Raw genomic sequence first — 21484 nt, forward strand, 5'->3', positions numbered from 1 at the left:
TTGTTTACACGCATGAACGTTCTACCCTCTTCTCCTTCTCTACGGCTATGATATTCTGACGGGACGGTACCCCATAAAAGCCCCAAAATGTCCCGGCCTATGAATGAGGTTTAATGGAAAAGGATTTACATTCTATTTAGTAAGTGTCACTTTTTATATTTACACAACTCTATCACAAGTGTGTTGAGAATTTCGACGTTAGAAAATCCTGCGGAATCGGCGCCATGTTGTCAACGTCGTGGCTCCCGTAAAAGAGGTGAATTTCTGTAAAAATGATGAATAAATATCCGTAAAAGCGAAACCGCTAGTTCGTCAGGGAGTTTTTACAATTTAAATTCTCTGGCGAAATCCGGTTAAATGTAAACATAACCATAACATAACTGCACACATGCAGAAGTGTTGCACTCGCAAAAGCTCTCTCAGTGTGTCACTTTTATGAGAAAGAAGTAATCTCCACAAAAAAGTTCCTTTGGAGTGCCGCAGAACTTTTTTCTTTTGATTTTTTTTACCTTGAACTAGCTATTATTGTTCTAGGGTCTCTTTTGACTGAGCTGCTCTCTGGGCTTTTTTGCCGTCATTAAACATGCGGGCAACCTATACTTTATAAAAAAAAGAGTATTAAAAATCCAGAAAGCTCTTTGTGCGCAACACACACACGCCGTACATTCGACCCGATCCAACCTCGGCAATAATACAAACATATTCGTCTCGCAGGGCCATCATCTTCAACAACATCTTTCTTAGAACGACTTTTTAAAGGGGCAGAAGCCTAGATGCGCCGAGTTAGAAAAGAGATAACAGGCCCTGGGAACGAGGTTGATCCCGATCAGCAGGACGAGTATTATTTCGCGCCTAGGCTAGTTTACTCAATAGAACTGTACCCTTGGCTAGTGTTTTGTTTTACGCAAAATGGTGTTTGACGTGTCCACAAAAGAGTAGAGGTGGCAAAAGTCGAAAATCAGATCAAATTCGTCTGGCTAAACTTGTCTATAACCTGAAATATTACTAACCCTCGTGAAGTAGAAATAACCTTAACATTTTTTTAGAAGAAAATTCGTAAGTTCTCGTACATTCTGCACTAATTCTCTAATAGTTCTGAGTTAATATAACAACATTGACTTTTTAAGATAAGATAAGATAATTTTATTAATCAAAAATAGCTGTACAGTTCAAATAATTAAATAAATTTTAATATGAAGAGAAAAAACAAACAAACTATTTTTGAAGGGAGACCTTACCTAATAGCAGAAGCTAAGACAAGGATAAGGCCACCCTTGGACGAGTACAGGACACACAAGACGGCACGAACATATATAATCGCCAGATAAATGAACCGTGTGAGAACAAAGGGAAAATTTGTTACAAATTAATAAGAGGCAATAAAATACTTCTTTAGATCACTTTTCAGACCAAAGTAATCTATGGAAACAAATTTTTTAGTCATTGATGTCTGTATCTTATTCCAGGATTTAATGGTGTTAAATCTAATAGAATTTTTACCAAAACAAACGGTATTGACAGTAGGAAGATTGATCAAGCCAGCCTTTTCTGCCAAGTGCTCTGGGCATGGTTGAAGTCGACCGCAAAAGTATTCTGGATAGTAGCAGGCATTTTATCATGAAAGAGCTTATGCAAAAACAGAATGTTCTGACACTGGACAATATCATTGAATTTGAGGATTTCCAGGTTGCCATAGATGATACTAGATGATGCTCTTCGAGATTCAAAAGTCATTAGTCTGATAGCAAAATTTTGTAAAACAGCAATACGATTAACATCAAGACTATTTGGTTGACCCCAAATTTGATTACAATATTGCAGGTGGGAATGAAAAATGGCATAGTAGACTAGGATAAGGACATTTTGAAACACAAAATGACAAAGTTTAGCTAAAGCTCCATTAGCCCTCTTGAGCTTGGCAACAGTATTATTGATCTGAGTCTTCCAGCTTAAATCAGAATCTAATAGAACACCAAGATATTTAATAGAATCACTAGGCATAAGCCTTTTACCATTGATGAGAAGCCTAAAATCATAATTAAGAGGTTTATGTGCATGTTTAAATATAATGTATTCTGTCTTGCTAGCATTAAGAGAAATCTTATTAGCATTCAGCCAATGGCAGAGAAGCTTGAGGTCTAAATTCATTTGTTTGGCCAGTTGTTTCAAAGAGTCACTGAAATGCAGGAGGTTTGTATCATCAGCAAAGTGGTGTACCATGAATAGTTAATTGCACAATTCAAGTCGTTTATATAAATTAAAAATAAAAGTGGTCCTAAAACAGAGCCTTGAGTGACACCATGTTTGGTAAGATTATTTGCTGATCTAGCTCCATTTAAAGACACAAATTGTTGACGACCTATTAAGTAGGACCTAAATAAAGAGAGAGCATTACCTCGAATTCCCAAATGATGAAGCTTTGTAAGCAGAATTTCATGATCAACAGTATCAAAAGCCTTCTGGAGATCAATAAACACTCCACATGCATAATTTCCTTTATCAAGAGCATCCATAATTTTTTGAGAGATATTCATTAGTGATTGACAGGTTGGGTAATTTTTTCTGGAACCAAATTGTTGCTTATACAGGACATTGTTAGCTTCAAGAAACCCATACACCCGTTTATATATAAGTTTTTCAAATATTTTATCAATGTTTGAAAGTAAGGATATATATAGGTCGATAATTTGTAAGTTCCAATTTGGATCCTTTTTTATGAATAGGGATAACCCTGGCAGTTTTTAAATTAGAAGGAAAAATGCCTGAAGTAAAAGACAAATTTATAAGTTTAGAGAGTGGAAAGGATAATTCAGTTTTAACAGTAGAAAAAATTTGGGCAGGAATGCTAAATGGCCCAGAAGATTTACCAAGGTCCAAGGAAGAAATACAATGGAGAACTTCAATATCATCAGTTGGTGAAAGAAACATTGAATTAGGAACAGAATCTTTTAAGAAGGAAGAGAAATGTTTTGATGTGAATGGGATGCCCATTCTTATATTTTCAGCAATCGATGAAAAATAATTATTAAAAGAGCTAGCAATTGTCACTGGATCAGTGACAATGTTCATACAGGTTGGAGAAACAGAAGCAGAAGAACGAACAGAAATTATATTTTTAACACCTTTCCAAATGTTGCCAATATTTTTTTGGTTATCACTAAAATATTTATTGAAAAAATTACTCTTGCTCAATCTACACAGAGTTACAATTTTATTGCCGTACTTTTTGAAACGCTCTAACAAGAGAGACTTAAAATATGGATCTTTTTCTCTTAACAAACGTTTATGAAGAAGGTCTCTTTTAGTAATAGAGGTAAGGATACCATTAGTAATCCAAGGATTGGATTTTTTTCTACTTTTTTTATTACAAGTCGTTTTTAATGGAGCGTATTTATCCAAAAGACTGTTAAAACTGTTGTAAAAATTATCAAATGATACATTGGGATCATCTGTGCTTGGTTGAAGTATAGCATCCCAATCCGTATATTGTAGTTCAATGCGAAAGGCATCATGACTGAATTTTTTCCAGTTACGAGCATAAATATCATTAGATACATGAGCCGGATTGACAGCAGACAAATCTCTTAACACCAAGAACTGGGGGAAATGATCAGATATTGAATTAATAATATTACCAGACAAAGTATCCCACTTGGCAGAGTTAAAATAAATATTATCTATAATTGTGCTGGTAGATTCAGTGACTCTTGTGGGCAAAATTATATGAGGCATTAAATTAAACTGGGAGGTAATATTAATATAATCAGAAACTTCTTTAACCGATTCGGACATTAGAAGGTCAATATTAAAATCGCCAAGGAGAAAGATTGGCTTATTTTCAGAAGACGCTTTCTCAAGAAGGGGCATTAAAAATTGGTTGTTGAACTCATCAACAGACATTGAGGGGTGTCCATAAATGCATCCTACAATCATGTTTTTATCTTTAGCCTGTATAATTTCAATGAATTTAGATTCAAGTTCACTGCTTTTGTATGCAAGTGTATCAAGATCAAGACGTTCAATAAATTGCAAGTGATTAGAAACATACAACAGAGCACCACCTTTTTCACCTTTAGTAGGCGTGTGTGTGAAGGAGTAACCAGGTAGATCACAATTAATAGGAGGGACATTAATCTGGAATTTAGTTTCAGTGATACCAATAATACTGAAGTCATGCCCAAGTTGTTGTAATAGAACCTTCAATTCATCAAGATGTTTTGAAAGAGATGCAATATTCATATGGAAAAGGGAGAATTTATGAGAAGTAACTTGAAGGTCAGTGAATTCATTTGGATCATAATATTTGCAGTTGACACCACCCATGATTTCAGGGATGTCATTGATTTTAAGAGTATTAAGCTTTGTAAGAAATGTTTTGATTTCAAGGGAAGAAAGTGACTTGTCGTAGACTAGAGGGGGAGCGTTTATGCCAAAGGGGAGAATTTCATTATTACATTTACAGCAAAACCATTTCTGGGTAGAATTTTGAAGAGATTCATAATCCTTGACGTTGAGAGCATTACATTTAATATGAATCCAGAAATCACAAATATCACACTGAATTGCCTTTTGATTACAGTTTACAGACTTCCCACATATTCCACACGGATAGTTTATCATAAATATAGAGAGAAAACAAAAATGACATAAAACAAAAAACTATAGTATATACAAAAGTTTATTTAACAGACTCTATAGGCTTTCCCCTTCCCTAAACAACAAACGAGAGGAGGAAAGGCAGAGTCAGTAAAACTCAAAAACACTAAAAGCAGAACTAGCCAGTTGCTAAAATAAATAAATAAAACAACAGTTTAAAAGTTTATAACAGGAAATGATGTTGGGATGTATAATACCCAACAGGAAGGCAAAAGAACCCGCCCCCTCTTGGGAATTCAGTTCAATCGATACATACACCACATGAGACAGCAACAATGTGCAATAAATATCAGAATTATCTATCGGATGAAACAAATGTTAGGCTATAAGAAAGCTAGCTACCTAGAAATTGTCCATTTTTAGGTAGCTAGGTAGCTGTTTAGTAAATTGACACCATTTCATGTCTTACAAGAGTATATCAATGAAACAAAGCAAAGTCTAAGATAGCTATATAAATTGTATTTAGGTTATGACAGAAAAAGTTTCGATATCTGTAGAAGAGGGAATGGGTGCTAAAAAGCCAACAACAAACAGTAATTTAAAATATGCAAGTTTGGCCATTCTGGTGTTGCAAAATGCTGGATTAATTTTGACCATACGATATTCTCGTACATTGACAGGTGACATGTATATATCAAGTACAGCTGTTGTCTTTGCAGAGGTAAGCTATTTCTGTTTTGTACGCTTAATATATGATACATATTTATATTCCTAGAAATTGACTAACAGGCAAAAAATTGCAGGCAGTAAGCTGTAGACCAGTTCATTTCAAACTTTATTCCTAAGTGGAGTCATCTTTTACTCTTGAAGTTAGAATATATTTTTTGCATTTGGTTAAGGTTTAGCACCTATACGAGTGAAGCAATTAGCAGCCAGGGAATGGTTTTTTTTCTACACTTTTACTTTCTTTACCTTTATTCATTGCTATATAGTTGTTGGGAAAGTTATGATTATACCTCTCCCTGTTCTTTCTAAAGTTTTGTGCACTTGCATTACCATTTTGGCACACCTGTCAGTATTTTAGCTTTTCTTTTGTTTCTAGTTATTTAAATTGGTAGCCTGCTTGTTTCTGACATTTTTGGAGATAAAAGATGTTCCAAGCTGGTTTAGATATCTTCATCAAAATATTTTTGCTGATCCTATGGCAACCATTAAAGTTGCAGTTCCTTCATTTATTTATGTTATTCAAAATAATCTTCAGTTTGTAGCAATATCCAATCTTGATGCAGCAACCTTCCAAGTAACGTACCAGTTAAAGGTTCTGACCACTGCAATTTTTTCTGTGTTTATGTTGAACAAAACATTGAGCAAAATGCAATGGTTTTCCTTGTTTCTGCTTTTCTCGGGCATTGCACTTGTGCAGTTACAACCAAGCCAGTTAAAAGCCAAAAATCCTGATGACACACAAAATCCAATGATTGGGTTTCTAGCAGTACTTGTATCTAGTGTTTGTTCTGGTTTTGCTGGCGTTTATTTTGAGAAGATCTTAAAAGGTACTGGAAGTGGTCAAGGAGTGAGCATTTGGTTACGTAACATCCAACTTGGTATGTTTGGAACACTTTTGGGAATAATAGGAATGATGTTTAATGATGGTGCTAAAATCAGAGAAAAGGGGGTGTTATATGGTTACAGCAACTTAGTTTGGTTTGTAATATTTATGCAAGCTTTTGGTGGATTACTAGTAGCAGTTGTTGTGAAATATGCTGATAACATTTTAAAAGGATTTGCAACATCTATTGCTATTATCGTATCTTGTATTGTGTCGATTTATGTGTTTAACTTTGTTCTTAGTTTGCAGTTCTGTCTAGGAACATTGCTTGTAATGACAGCAATCTTTTTTTACGGTAGGCCACAAAAGTAGATCGCAAAGTAAATCAAATAATTTTTGCAACAAAGAAAAGTAATATAAAAATTTTTGCCAAATAACCGCAATCTTGGGAACTCTGAGTAAAATAGGTAGTAATTTAAGAAAAGGGGGTTATTTTAATTTAGGTTCTAAGATACAGTGTCAAGTGCAATGGTAAGAATCGGTTAACCAGTTCCTGCACCTCTTTTGGAAATAATTTTTTTTCTTAAATTAGCCTTACTTTGTTTTTCAAATTTTGCTTGAGGCTCAGGCATTTTTTAATTATTTTAGAATACTTTTTATTACAAATTTTGCAATGCAAAATCTAAGCAAAAGTTATGTAAAAACTCCTGCTTTTTAAAAGAGATTTTCCAATTTTTTGTTGTTGTTGTTTTCAACCTAGCTATTGCCTCACTGTCCTTATATACAAAGATGTAACAGCAGTCCTAAACATAGAATCAACATAAGCGAAAGAAACGCTTGTGGTTAACATTTCACGATTGATTCAAGCATTTATCCGAGCCTGTTGCTTTTTAGGCATTTTGATAGGCGTTTCATATCAGTTTTCTAAAGGGTCAAATCATTTTTTGTGTGCCGTATTCGTTACTCAAGAATTTCCCTACAATTTATATATTTTTAAAAATTGAAGTGTTACAAACTTCAGACAAAACCTAGTTCAGTGACATTTTTTAACTCAATAGATTTTTAAAATCAGTTTTTGGTTCAGTTTCTGTGATCAGATGAGTTGTTATTTATTTATTTATATTTAGTTGTTAGTGTTGTTTTGTGTTTTTTATATTTTTAAACATGTGCTCATTATTTGTGCTGGGTTGCACATCGAAATTAATATAATGTCAGAGTGCATAAATAATTTTTTTGCAGTGTTAGCCATAAATAAATCGTCCGATAGGAAATAGCATTTTGTTTTCTCGAAAGTCGTGCATACTACCCTGTATTGAGTGAAACAGAACCCTCCCGTATATAAATAAATAAATGGATGCTTGGAAAACTCTAATTCAGGAATGCAGTGTTCTTTCTAAGCCTAGGGTAAGGTAGGGTTAATTGTACTGTAATGGTCCATTTAATAGAGTTATACTTTCGCAGTTCAATTTTTTAAATTTTTTTAATCAATCGCCATCTTTTTCACAAATCTCATCATATATATTTTTACATACTTTTAACATATTCAGTCGTAGAATATATACAGTTACTGTATTTATCTTTGTTTAAAAAATAAACTTACAGTGTGAACGATCTTTCCTCCAAGGAACGATGATGAAGTATTAACGTTGTATTTATGTATTGTGAGTGAAAGCGATTATTCAGTAAAGAAATTTTTTTTTCTATGTTTTGCCGATTAATCCCGATAACTGAAATACCCAATAACCCGAAGTTCCAGTGAATTCACCTTGACCCTTCTGTTACTTCTTCACAAAAACCACATGATATGTCGAACCCCCGCTAAATTGAACATTGGCTAGGTCAAGTCCCCTAGACCATAGTTATTTATGCGGGGTAAAATTTTAATTGGCGATGAGTTGAATTTGTGATAGGCATATATTATGGCGGATCATAGCTTTTATAAATTTAGCGTTGATTTTAACAGGCCAATGCCCTTATGTGCGTTTCGTACCTCTATGGCTCTAGCTGCAAAATGAAAAATCGAAGTCACTCATTTCGTAGGTCGTGCTGATGAGCAAACGTGAAGAAAAGTTATAACCGCTTGGATCTGGAGAAATTTTAGCCAGCACCGAAAAACCGAGAAAAAGGCTTTTAATTTTTATTTTATGTCGAGTTTTTTGAGCTGTGAAGTTACGAGAGCTCTCACGCTGTGAATTGGACATTTCTGCACCTACACGCCTGAGCACCTAATCGAGATGAGTTCGCTTTTCAGAGCACACGGTGCGCTTTGTAGCAACTTCTGGGTTAATTGAATTTAGTATCCCTTTTCCGAAAATTGTATGCTAATAGCCCTGGTACCCTGAAAGAAGTTAATTGGGGATAAAATATTGGAAAGCTACTTTAAAGTGGCGGAAATGGTTGCTATGGGTGTTGCTATGCGCTTAAATTGACGGTAGGTCGCGGAAAGGTCAAGTGCTATTTATTTTTGAGAAAACATACAATTTTCCAACGAATTCTCTATTCAATTTAGCATCCCATAGGAAGTAGAAAAGTATTTTATCCAAGGGGGTAACCCTTAGCTTAACGTTAAAAAAGTTCAGGTTATTCTCGGCCACGGAGCTATTTGGGATGAACTCGAAAGATGTAAAGTTGGACCCGCAAGGTCATGTGATGGATTTTGATTGGTCTATTATTAGAGATTTATGTTTTTCCTCAAAAAGATTGCATTTAGCATTTAAATGTAAACAAACATGGCGGTGAAAATACGAAGCATCAAATTATGCTCGCGTTTGATTATGTCGTGACTGAATTTATAGCAGATATTAAGAGCTATATATATATCTACCAAAAACATAATTCGGCTCTCTCTTTTAGCAAAATTCACTGTGTTAGTATTTAATCATTCTCAACATAGCTAGCCAGCCTGTGTGGAATGATCATTACGTTGACGCTCTTGTTGTAAACTCTACTTGCATTTGTTGTACTTGTACAACATTTACGACGATTTCAGCTAGCGCAATGAATTTCCAGCGCAAAATATCAATGTTGTGTTGTTTGTGTTGTTGACAAGATGTATTGAAGGTAACCTGACCTTCCTTAAATTTTTCTGCAAATTCTTTTGTCGCTAAAAAAGAATTCGATATACCTTTTTTGTATAGTGACTTTAAATATGAACGCATTGCGAGATTCATTTCATGCTACTTCATGCTCATTCGGTGAAATATGGCCGCTATGTAATAAAACGATGTTTCGATGTTTGTAACTTATTGCGCGCTCCCAAAATGTACCGTAAATACTTAACAAATAATGACATTCAAATAATACAAATGATTTAAATAACGTTTGATTTGATTTTCCTAGAAACGTAGTGCTCAAAATGAACAGTTAATAGTCTTGTGAATCCTGCAAAATGTAAGACGACCAGTACTTTATTTTCTGACAGAAACTATGACAACAACATCAACAACTGATTACAAAATTATCGTAAGAAAATCTATAAATATCATATTCGAAGCAGCATCCTAAAAACTTCACCCAATATTTCCATTTTTTTAACATCTAGTTCAGAGTTCTGTTTTCACTTCTTTGATAATTGTCTGTCCCGCTTCGATTGTTTCTAAATAACAACAAGACGTATGTTATACGTAAACAACCTCGCGAATAAAGTTTACAAAAAGCTGTCAATCAGATTGTGATTTCTGTTACGAAGTTAGACACGACATATTATGCTATTCAGATAGGCTATAATATTTGTTACGCACTATGCAGTTATTTTTTCAAAATTGATTTGTGATATCTTTTTGAACGGAAAACTCCTCGAATGTGAAGTCCAGAAGAGGAACGCAGAAAGTTGATGGTTGATAAGTCTTCGTTTCTCTCTTACGTAATGTTGTGGAAATTTTGCAGACTACTTTCCAGGCATTTGGGAGACCTTAAGTCTGCCTACATTCACTTTTGTAAACTTTGATAGAGACACTTTTACTTTACCAGTTAGTTAAAAAATGATTTTGAACACTTATCTTATATAACAGCAAAAAAAAAAAAAGTAAAAATAATTACCAAGATGAGATTCGAACACACGACTACTCGTGCTCAGAGAGGCAAAAATTTCCATTCTTGTGGGACACATTTGCGTTTTAATACAAGCTCACCAGCTTGTAATTAACTGATAACAAAAAATGATAGTTAACAAATTTGCTTGGATAAAAAAAATAGCAAAACAAAAAACCTACCCTCTTTTAATCCAACTTCATCCAGCTGTTTAGTTAAAATATCCTGCATCTTATCCAACTGTGAATTCAGCCATCTTTCTAATTCCTAACAAAAATCCTAATAATACAATTTCTGACAGAAAATGATGGAGCATGTAGGCACATACAACGAGTCTTACGTGTTCTTTGTGTTGGTCTTTAGCTAAAAGTTGGAAATCTTCTGACTTCAAATATTTATCCCCGTCTGCATTCAAAGCTTCAAAAATCTGAAAGTGACAGAATCAAAGAATGAATGCAGTAGTAAATTTACAACTTACAGTCACACGCGAATATCAAACACGGAAATGAACAATGAAACTATGAAATTTTTAGACAAACATGAAACCTTATTACAGTAAATTTAGGGTAGTAGTTAAGGCGTAGCAGAGTTTTTCTAATGAACAGAAAATTTTTTTTGTAAATAATGTACTGTTCTCAGGTTATACCTTAAGTGGATAAATTTTGACGAGGATTAATTTTGGCGACTTTGGCGAATTTTGATAACTGACTATTCGCCAATTTAAATACTCGTCAAATTTAATATAATTTACCGTTCGCCAAATTAAATCTCCGTCAAATGTTAAAACAAATACGTTTTTTTAATTAAGAAAAAATTTTTTTTTTATATTCACAACAAGTTTTTATAAATAAAATTCATTTCTTTGTGTTATTTGCCAAAATAAATCCCCGCCAAAATAAACATTTTTTGGTATTCGCCAAATTAAATCCTCACTAATTTGAATCCTAGCCAAATTTTATAAAATTTATTATTCGCCAAATTAAATCCCCGCCAAATATTTTTTTTGGTCATTCGCCAAATTAAATACTCGCCAAAATTTATCCACTTAAGGTAAAAAAGTAACAAATAAATTTGAAATGTGAAAACCATATTTTTAGCTAATTTTGAAACCAGAGTTTTGCTGCATGCGGGACCAAATGAAATTTGTAGATAATGATCTATTCTAACATTTTAGTCTACTAGTCTACTAGGCGTTAGCCCGTGGAAAAAATCCACGGGTTCGCCCGTCCTTTTTATACAGCACCACGTGCGTTTCGCTACTTGCGCAGCTAAGCTACCATTTTGCGTGACAGACAAACAGACGTATACGGGCATTATAATATAGATTTATAGAAAAATGTAATGGTACCTTTTCAAGAAACACGTGAGGAAACCGTATTTTGGGGCCAAATTTATTATTTTTTTTACCTAAAATGGCGCTATTACGATTTTTTTAAAAAACCCAAATTGTCAGGCATTTATTAATAAGTAACTTTGTGCAAAAAAATCAGAAAAAATTAATAAGCGGATCCAAAGAAAAGATTGAACGGACGGACGGACGGACGGACAATTCTCGCTATCGCGTGTGACTAAATGCGAACGAAAATGGATGATAGAATGAAGGAACAAGATAAAACAAAAGAAACAATATAAAATAATATCTAAGATAAGCATGTACTTCTCTAGCTAGTGCATTAAATTCCTCTGTCATGGTCAAATGATCAATCACTTCTTCGACGATTATTCCAGGTACCTAAAAACAAAAGTTATCATTACCTCGACAATAAATTCTTTTAATTAAGCAAACCCTTCCAACATAAATTAGCGCTTTAATGACAAGTTGTGCTGTTAATTCTGCTCATACCTTTTGTAATAACGACTGGAACGTTTTCCAACTTGCACGTTCGTATTTTGTTTTCGAAAGAATGTACTCAAACAATGATCTGAAACACATCAAAAGATATAAGTCTAAATGACAAGTCGTTAACATAAAAAACAAGAATAGTAACTTTAAAATGTTTTTCCCCACAAACTTACATAAGAGGAAATGGATTTTCTCCTTCTTCTCCACCGTCACCTGTAAGACTTTCCATTCCAGGAAACTCCCATTTATCTAACGAAGCGTCCTCGTCAGAAACATTACAAAATTCAGGTTTATGGTTTGCTTGATGTTTGAACCAAATGTTCACTGCGATATTTTGTTTGTTTTCGTTCGCCGCAGAGTTCACTTGATGAAACCTAAAAAAAGCTCATTAGATGTAAACAAATATGAAAACACAAGGTTTGTGACCCAGGAAAGCTAATGTTTGTCAACTAAAGAGATATTGCAAAAAAAAATTACCATCTGAATGGAATAAACAGACAATCTCCTTCTTCCATTTTACAATGCACATATTCTACTTCTCTCATGCCAGGGAACTTTGTAAAATTGACTCTAAAAAATAAGTTTCAACATATTTCCATGTTTTTTCGCAATGTTCCACATCAGTAACTGTCAACTTACTTGTCAACATCTAAGGAAGAGTATCCACCTCTTGGTCTGTCAATTGGAACCTAATATTAAAAAGACAATCTGAATTCACAATTTCTTACTGATAAACGAAAATGATAAAAAATAACACTTGCTATACTTTGGAAAAACGAGAACTTAGGATTTATACAACTGATATTTTCCTCTTTTATAAAAAATACAATCATTTTGATATACCTTTTTCCCAAATTTTTTCGGATCAATAAGTAACAGCTCTTTAGTACCTCTGAAGAGACAATTGATATTATCCAAATCGTCACCGTGTAAAACTGATTTGGTACCCCCACTGCTCATCCATGTCACCTACATCATATGTTAAAAATTTACGTGAAAGTGTGTTGCACCTTGGAGAAAAGAATACTGTATTTCTTCCTCCAAGGTTGCACAAGCAAGTCAAATAGACAATCGTTATTAGTAAGTACTGTTGACTCTAATGATAAATAAACTTGTCAATGTAAATTACATGTTCGCATTTTTCACCACATTTAATTTTTGGGAGGACAAGAGAATCTTTTTATCAGGACCTTAAATCTGCATTTGGGCTAAGTCAACAAATATCTTAAGGAAAAAATTATTTTCCGAAGAAAATCTTGCAAAAGGTTTTGTTTTCTATTAAAACTAGTAAATCTTCAGCATGAACAAAAATATTCTCTGTTGAGAATGAAATACGGGTGTGCTATGATAAATATTCACCTATGTATACACACCATCCGGATAAACTATCTGAGTTCATCACTAACATATTGCCGCTCGTAGTGTGGTGTGTTCGTCTGCGACTCCCAGTTATGGGGACCGCGGATCGAATCCCGCTCACTGCCAGGCAGTATGTTAGTGATGAACAAAGTAGTTCTCTTTCATTATGACTTACACGCATTATACTCGCCCGTCATGATCAGAGGTCTGATTGGGGTGAAGCATTCTCTGTTGAGAATGAAATGAAACTGAACAGAGAAGTGGCAATATTTTTAAAACATACATGGTCTAACATCAAGTTACGAGTACTGTTGCATCTGAGTGGTGCTGGCATTAACACATCTTTCCTGAAGTAAAAAAAAACAAGTTATAAATAAAATTATTAACAGTAAAGAAAAATATATAAACCTCCTTACAGATTCAAACACATAAGTTTGTAAAAGCTAACAAAAAAACTACTTGGAAATTATCTTCTCACGACTTAATCATTATCCAAAATCAGTAATTCATATACTTACATTAAAAACGATGGCACTTTATTAACCATATAAACTGATTCTTTTTTGTATCGTTCTATAAATTCTTTTAGCGGGATTTCAAAGCCTGGTGATTCCCTGATTTCTTTCAAGTTTGGTTCCACCTGTACTAATTCTTTTTCAGCAGCAGGAAAGCTTTTCATATATTCATCTGTCCATTTTTTAAATGCTGCTTGATTTTTGGCTCCATTTTTTAACAAAAATGGTCGCCCTGGTGTAATATAATGCTTAAAGAAATCTAAAATATAACATTCCATGTGTAAGTCATTGAAAATATCACCCAGCTTGTTGTATAAAATCTCGGTTCAGATTACGGATTTAGGGGAGTTTAACAGTTAACAATTTAGAAGCTTTTAGGAGGTTTTGGGGCCAAAATTTCAGAAACACAAAAAACAAAACCAGCCATTCAACACTTTAAGGGAAAAACACGAACTAATAAGTAACTGTCGTGACAAACATACGTCCATCTATTTTCAAAATGTGCTGATAAAAAGAAATTACTTAGATAGAAATACATGCCAGAATAAATAATTTTAAAGTAAAGTTTTAGGTATTCAATAACTTCAATACCAGCAAAACTTCAGCAACAAATATTTCAGACAGATATATTTAAAATCAGTCAATAATTAGGAAATAAAAAAGGAGTGTAAACCGACATAATTTATATTTATATTTATTTTAAAAATGTAAAAAAGTTTAGTCACACTTTAATGTACATATATACACACTTCATAGTCATTTGGCTGAAACTTTCTGATGATATACATAAGTTTCGAAAAAAAGGTTTTAGAGTAGAATCATTTTCTTCAATTTATATATATTGTGCACATTCATAAGTATTAAAAGGATCCCGAGGTACTCTCTGAAAGATTTACATGAGAAATTCTAAATGATATATTTACTTTTTCCTAAAACTTCATGAACTCCAGATATAGCTTTTTAAATATTTATTTTTCTTGACGCTCAACCGCCATCTTGGCTATCTTCTACCTTCTTCTTTGTTAAAAATTTTCATTCTAGCTCCAGTCTTTTTAAGTGGCACATGACCCTGTTACGTATTATTACTGAATGTATAGCCAGAACATATATAAACTTTCGTGCAGCAAAATGAAACGAAAACTCTCTACAAACAATTATTTTTTTCAAAAAAAAAATTAAAAGAATTCTGCATAAAGTTCTTTACCAACGATTATTTTTTAAAAAAATAGAAATAATTCTGCATATGTTCTCACATAGTTGAGCAATCAAAGAAAAAATAAAATGTGCATGATTTTTATTTCAAAGGACTTTTATTTGAGACGCAGGTTGTAAAAGTTACTGATTATTCAACATGTTACACATTTGTGTGTGGTTTTTATTTCAAAATGATATATTTTGGAAGGCAAATATAAGTAACAAATTATCAAGGTGTGACTATACGCCCATAAAAAGTTATGGAAAAAGTTGAAGAGGGAAGAGGGAGGGGCTGCATCACCCCTCCCTCTCCAGCACGAAGAATAGGATTAGGGCAGTTACAACCTTTGTAATTTGAGACAGCACTTGGCATTTTCCGAGGTAATTACCAACATATTTTCAAAACATGTACCTTCGCATCAGCAATTATTTGACATGTTAAAATCGCACATAGAAAGTCCCTAGGCCTTGTGCGATCAGAGTAAAAGTGTAAAAGATAGCTGAAGATATAACAACGAAAAAAGTATTTGTTTTTCCAGAGCATAGTTCAGTAGCTTCATACGGCAATGCACTAACAACAAACTCTTAGCAAAAAAAACAGTTATTTTGCGCTAAAACTGCATCATTAAAAACAGTTTGTCACCAGTGTAGTTTGATTAAATCATTGCAGAAAACACTAATATATATTTAAAAAAATGCCATTTTTTCTGCGTTGAACTTTATATTTACGCAATTAACTATTCTTATTTTTCTTTGCTTTTCTCCGATAAAAAAATATTTTTTATTTAGTTTCGTTGAACATTAATGTATGATGTATATATGCTTTTAAAAGGTCTAATCATGGAGGTGCAGAGCAGTATTGATGTTAGACAGGACACCTGTCTCTCTTTTCTGCTCTCGCGCTGATGTCTGTCATGCTTTTGTTACCCTGCTTATTTTAGCGCGCTATCGCAAAAGGAAAAAATGATGAGTTTAGTTTACTAGACTACTTTGATGTTTGCGCTACATATTGGAAGATATAATAAGAACAAACTTTAATCAGACAGTAATTTCTCGCTCTTTCTATATCATGGGATGAATTAAAGTAGTATTCTTTTTTATTGATTTTTTAATATTTTTTAATAAAAAATATATCCATTTACTGAGTAACTTAGGCAACCTCGTCCCCAAAGATTGTTGAAAACAAGGTTGGCAATACTCACTTGAGCATCATACCCCACCTAGGTTGACAGGTTATAGATCAGTAATTTTTACAACCTGTTTGTTAAAATAAACTCTTGTCGATTTGGAATAAAAGAAATTATGCAAACACCTGCTGCTAATATATTATTTTTTCGTTTTATTGCTTAGACGGCTAGTATATCATGTTGAATTATTTTTTAAAAAAAACCAGATTATTTGTACAGAGATCGATGTGGAAAGTACGTTGAATTTTTTTAAGTTCGTTCTGACAGTATATATTAATTGTTTTTGGCTATCAAAGTCATTAATAATAAAGAGTGAAAGTCATTAATTTAGGAGCGCTACTGATATACTACGTAATAGGGTCACGTGCCGCTAAAAAGGACTGGAGCCAGTCCGAAATTTTTAACGAACAAGAAGATCGAAGCAGCCATCAAGGCGGCAAGAAAATATTTAAAAAACAATATCTGGGGTTACATGAACTTTTGAAAAAAAGTGACCATGTCATTGGGAATTTTTGATAAAAATCTTATAGGTAAGTCCGACTTGTAAAATTACCTCAGGATCCCTTTAAACTTAAAATCATACCTGCTAAACCTGAACCAAGCTAAAATACGAAGAAAAACATACCTTTTTCACTTGGATATTCTGTTAAAGTCTCAATTTCCACTTGTGGTTGCTTTGAACCCAGTGGTTCTAAATGTCCTGGAAATAGGCTGGGATCATCATTGAGAGACACTTGATGAATATCAGAGCCATGAGCTGCCCAAAGGCCAAAGTAAACAATTGAAAAAATGTATGTATGGAATGACATTATGTGTATATATGTCTAAACATAATATATAATGAACATATTAAGTTGCACTAGAAAATTTTAATTGAGATTTTACTACATAAGAACTAGATTTAAATTATGTCAAAAATATAACTTCACAAACAACAAATACTTACTCCAAGAAGATAATTCAACATAATTTTATTTTACTTTGATGTGGCTGCAAAATACATGTCTAATTTGTTAACCTTTTAATAAGATTGGTAAAGCCATTGCATCACAGTTATAACTTTGAGGCCAAATAACTTGGAAAAGAGTTGGTGACATCAGTTATGTTTCACTGTGTATAGGAAACTAGGGACAACCTGGGACCATAAGATTCCAGGACTTGGGTGCCTGAATCCGTTTTGGAATGGACGGGTTGATGACGTCATTAAAAAACCTTGAAACCCCAATGTCTCTTCAACTGTTCGTCAAAAGTACACGATCATATACATTTACATATAAATTTTTTTTTTGGTAGGTCGAAACTCAACGGACAGTTCTCTTTTCCATTGTTCTCCTGCCTAAGTGGGTTTATTCACAGGCCTTATCGACTAGTTTCACAAAGATTTATTTTTCTAAAATGACCTTTCCAAAATTCTTGCAAACACAAATTATTAAGAATGGGTAAAATTCAAGAAGTCTATATTAACGTTGGTAGAATTTTAGGTTTTGAAAGTTTGCACAAAAAAAGGAAATAATAATACATGTGTCAATTTCTCATTTATACACATTGTTGATGAATATTTTTAGGACAGTAAAAGAATTATGACTTGTAACAAAAAGGGAAAGAGAAAAGAAGTAATTTTCCATGTACTAAATCTTACTGCTGCAGAACCAAATACAATGGAAAAAGCTAAGTGCCATGAATGAACGTTTTTCAGGGTGAATAGGAATGTGTGGTTAAATTGTCAAAACTATACCATGCAAAAAAATAAAAGAAACAAAATAGGAGTAGCTAGCTGGTTAGTTGTAGGCAGCGATCAAATTATACCTTTGTTGACATCAAGAACGTGCACTAAGTCATTAACAGTATTATCTCTAAAAAAAATACTCAAACTTCTTAGCTAACTTTTATATCATCCCGTTATGTAAATAAACGAAAGTAAAAGTAGTTGCAAAGCGGAAGAAATGCATTGTTCTATACCACCCGCGATCCATGTTGTCTGATATTTTAAATTGTATAAGAAAGACAACATGGTCATTTTTTCGACAATATGGGTAAACAAATAATTTGGCGCAATGTGGATGAGCTTGAGCGATATTTTATCTAGTGAGTTTATTTATATTATGTAGTGTTATCAGAAAAAAATTTAGATGTGGATGCTACTGGTTTTTATTTGTAAATTTCATTTAAAGGTCTCATAGAGGGTCTCAATAGTTCGCATCTAACACGGGATACAGTTTCTAAATTATGCGAAAAAGTGTATTTTACTTAATCCGACAATATGGGGTCAGCTCGGACAATATGGGTTGTTGCTGTTTTTCAGACGGCATGGCTCGACCGGACAACATTGGTTGGCATATTTCATTATGTGCCATGTTCAGTTAATCACTCTTCGCCTTGGGTGTTTTGCGTAGAAGAGCCCTGGGGTTGAGATCTCGTTTCCAGAGCCAGTTTTGCGTTTTTTTATATTCGAACGTAAAGCAGTATCGCTTTATGGTGTATTGCACTGTCATTACTTAGTGATGCTTTTTATTAAATTTTTCACCTTTTAAAAACTGCATGCTACATGCTACAGCTCCTCCGCCAACGTTTTTCGTTAGGCAAAATAAGTATGCGACGCATCCGCGCCAAATAGGGTTCATATCAAACAAGCGTCCTCCGCCATGTTCGTATCGCCGTCTCAGAAAAGATACAAGATGCCCCGAGGATGTGGTTTGAATAACTTGTAACTCGTGATGGGCAACTCTTAACTTGTAACTAGTGATTTACTTAACCTCGACTCGGAACAGGCAAATCGTAACTCGCAAAGTGATTTACTAAACTTCGAGATATAATGTCTTAAGTCATAGAAATATAATGAGCTGCTAACTGTCTTTTCGAATATGGACGTTAATTTCCACATTTATCAAACGTTACTGCACTACGGTCGACATTTCAAATCAAGATTTTTACATTATCGTCAACCATCTGTTTTTTTTAAGTCAGTCGTTGTTTTTATGGTGATAAAACGTTAAGAAGGAGCCTTTTAAAACCTGTTCCGGATGAAAAAAAGCGGTGTGTTAAAAATAGCATTCTCGTCCCAGAGCTTTTCGAAATAAAAGTTTATCTCAAAAAGATCTATGGAATAAAATGCATATATAAGTCTGGATATGTTTTATTTGTTGTTTAGCGTTTCCATCACTTCTTTTATACCTTCACCAACCTCTTCCCCAGGGCTTTTTGCTCTCATTAGCGATGCGCGTATTAATAGGTCAAAAAAAGACAACAGTTCCTCAACCTTGTCCCCAGGGCATCTGCTATCTTTTCTGACATTGGGCGTCGATCGCCGGTCCTGGTTATAGAAAAGAGAAAACAGACGCCGGGAACGAGGTTGAACAGGTCCTGGGATCGAGGTTGATCTTTTCCCTTTTATTTCCAATGAAAAAACCTGAAAGGCTTCGGTGCCTTATGCTTTCAGTAGAAGTTTTAATTGTTATTATTGATATAGATATTTAGGTTTGTTCTCTAAGTCACAATTTTTTAGATATGACTTCCTTTGAAAGATAATAGGGAAATTGAGATGACAATCAGTGGAGGTCAGTCCATCTATTTGCAATCTATTCGATCACTTTAAAGTGAAAACCCATCCATTGGGCTTATGCTTTATTTTTGTAACAAGGCGCAGATTCGACGTAGCAATTGCAAAATGATGCAGGTGTAAGGTAGCGGGCGCACAAAAAATTAGCTGACCTCATAAACATTTTTAGTTTTAGAAATTAAGAACACGTTAAGTCGGTTAATCCTCGTTTAACCTCGTTCCCAGTGCCTGTTTTTATTATATCAGGACGTTGAAATCTGGTATAAGAAAAAGCGGCAACAGGAGCTAAAAATAAGAAATAACTGGGTTAATTTTATGTCATTTCATATCTAATCGTCTTGTTTTTTAAGTAAGTATCTCAAAATATTTTTATTTGCAACCTCGATTCCAGGTAATAGAATCTAGGGAGGAGAACGTACTATTTGGTTGTAAACTGAACGTTATTACATCCCGCGCTCTCCAATAAATACATCATACCAGCAATAATATCAACTGCATGCTTGGAGTATTTATCTTTTGTTTTTGTGTATATATCTTTATCGTATTAAATAAGGTTGATTAAAAGAGCTTTTATAAATTATCTTTCATGAAATTATAAAAAAACAAAAGTTTCGAAAGTAAATGTAAGTCGATGTCACTCTTGCTCTCAGGGATTTTTGCATCTTTGAATAAATGCATGGGGACGAAGGTGAATATGAGACATTATTTGAATGGTTTCTTTTATCCTAACATCAAAATACGAATTAAGAGCTGACAGTCATTACCTGCAATTTTAAGCATTTTGTACTCTTATATACTTGGATATGTATATGAAATAATGGCGGAACAGCTGTTGTCTGACGTGTTAAAAGCATACCGTCTACCAGTTCACTTGCGTGTTGTGACTCCATGCTCTTTAAAAACAAAAGTCGTTCTATATGAAGGTCAAGAAATCACTGTTCTCGATAAGAAGTCGAGTTTGCTGATTATTGCTGAGACAAGAGGTAAAAGAGTCCGATTTGATGTTGATGAATGTCGAGAAGAAATTGTTGATTTAATGGAGGAATATGTTCCTGTGACCGAAGAGGAATTGGTTCCACAATCAGACGAAGAAATTTTTGGCATTATAAAAAAGGACTTTAATTCCGGTGGACGTGATTTTAAACAGCTCGAAATGATTTCAGTTTCCTACGTTGGTGAATTTATAGCTACCGATGAAGCTGAATACGAGTGGAAAACGAAGAGAGAGAAAACTGCTTTGATAACCTTTGAAGATGAAAGTAATTTCTCCTTAAAAGCTAATTTTCTTCTTAATAGAAGCTTATTTGATTTTTACAAAGTAAAAGGCACTGTCAGGTTTGAATCACTAATTGCTCCCTTTCACCCTCATGTCATCCGCTTTCGCAAGAATGACAACCACAGAATTCCCACAGGAATAATACGTCTGAAAAGTGAACGCGCATGCGATTTAATGCTGATTACTTTTCGGCCAGACTCGCCAGCTCCCATCACAAGGTACGAAAGATATCCTGTTTATGGAAACATACAAGTTACCGTGCGTAACAAGAAATTACCAAACTATGTTAAATGTCTTGGAAAAGATAACTCTTCAACGTATATAAAAAAGATATGGGAAGTTCTTGATCTTTTACACTACGATCTGTTTGGGCCGAGATT

The 21484-nt window shown here is 33.9% G+C and overlaps 3 protein-coding genes across 4 annotated transcripts; 1 reads left to right on the top strand and 2 right to left on the bottom strand.

Annotated features, from left to right (window-relative positions):
• The first annotated feature begins 782 nt into the window (after positions 1–782).
• LOC130645702 (UDP-galactose translocator-like) lies at positions 783–7836 on the top strand. Of its 2 annotated transcripts, none has more exons than XM_057451777.1 (3): positions 783–1056; positions 5123–5317; positions 5699–7836. In XM_057451777.1, the coding sequence occupies exons 2-3, from the start codon at positions 5126–5128 to the stop codon at positions 6515–6517; spliced, it is 1011 nt and encodes a 336-aa protein (XP_057307760.1). In that variant the 5' UTR covers positions 783–1056; positions 5123–5125; the 3' UTR covers positions 6518–7836. The 2 variants fall into 2 exon arrangements, with proteins under 2 accessions (XP_057307760.1, XP_057307759.1); XM_057451776.1 differs by lacking the exon at positions 783–1056 and adding an exon at positions 4033–4275.
• Positions 1534–4239, bottom strand: LOC130646085 (uncharacterized). The gene is made up of 4 exons (XM_057452223.1): positions 3183–4239; positions 2868–3122; positions 2218–2731; positions 1534–2176 (listed from the first exon to the last, which is right to left on the bottom strand). The coding sequence occupies exons 1-4, from the start codon at positions 4237–4239 to the stop codon at positions 1534–1536; spliced, it is 2469 nt and encodes an 822-aa protein (XP_057308206.1).
• A 1688-nt stretch (positions 7837–9524) lies between the features above and the next one.
• Positions 9525–17095, bottom strand: LOC130645700 (uncharacterized). Its single transcript, XM_057451775.1, has 12 exons — positions 16898–17095; positions 13895–14150; positions 13660–13723; positions 12861–12986; positions 12657–12706; positions 12495–12587; positions 12191–12391; positions 12018–12096; positions 11832–11906; positions 10515–10601; positions 10357–10441; positions 9525–9740 (listed from the first exon to the last, which is right to left on the bottom strand). Exons 1-12 carry the CDS (start codon positions 17079–17081, stop codon positions 9688–9690), a joined length of 1353 nt encoding a protein of 450 aa, XP_057307758.1. The 5' UTR covers positions 17082–17095; the 3' UTR covers positions 9525–9687.
• Positions 17096–21484: the final 4389 nt, after the last annotated feature.

Source organism: Hydractinia symbiolongicarpus, chromosome 5 (genome assembly GCF_029227915.1).
Source record: "Hydractinia symbiolongicarpus strain clone_291-10 chromosome 5, HSymV2.1, whole genome shotgun sequence".
NCBI lineage: Eukaryota > Metazoa > Cnidaria > Hydrozoa > Anthoathecata > Hydractiniidae > Hydractinia > Hydractinia symbiolongicarpus.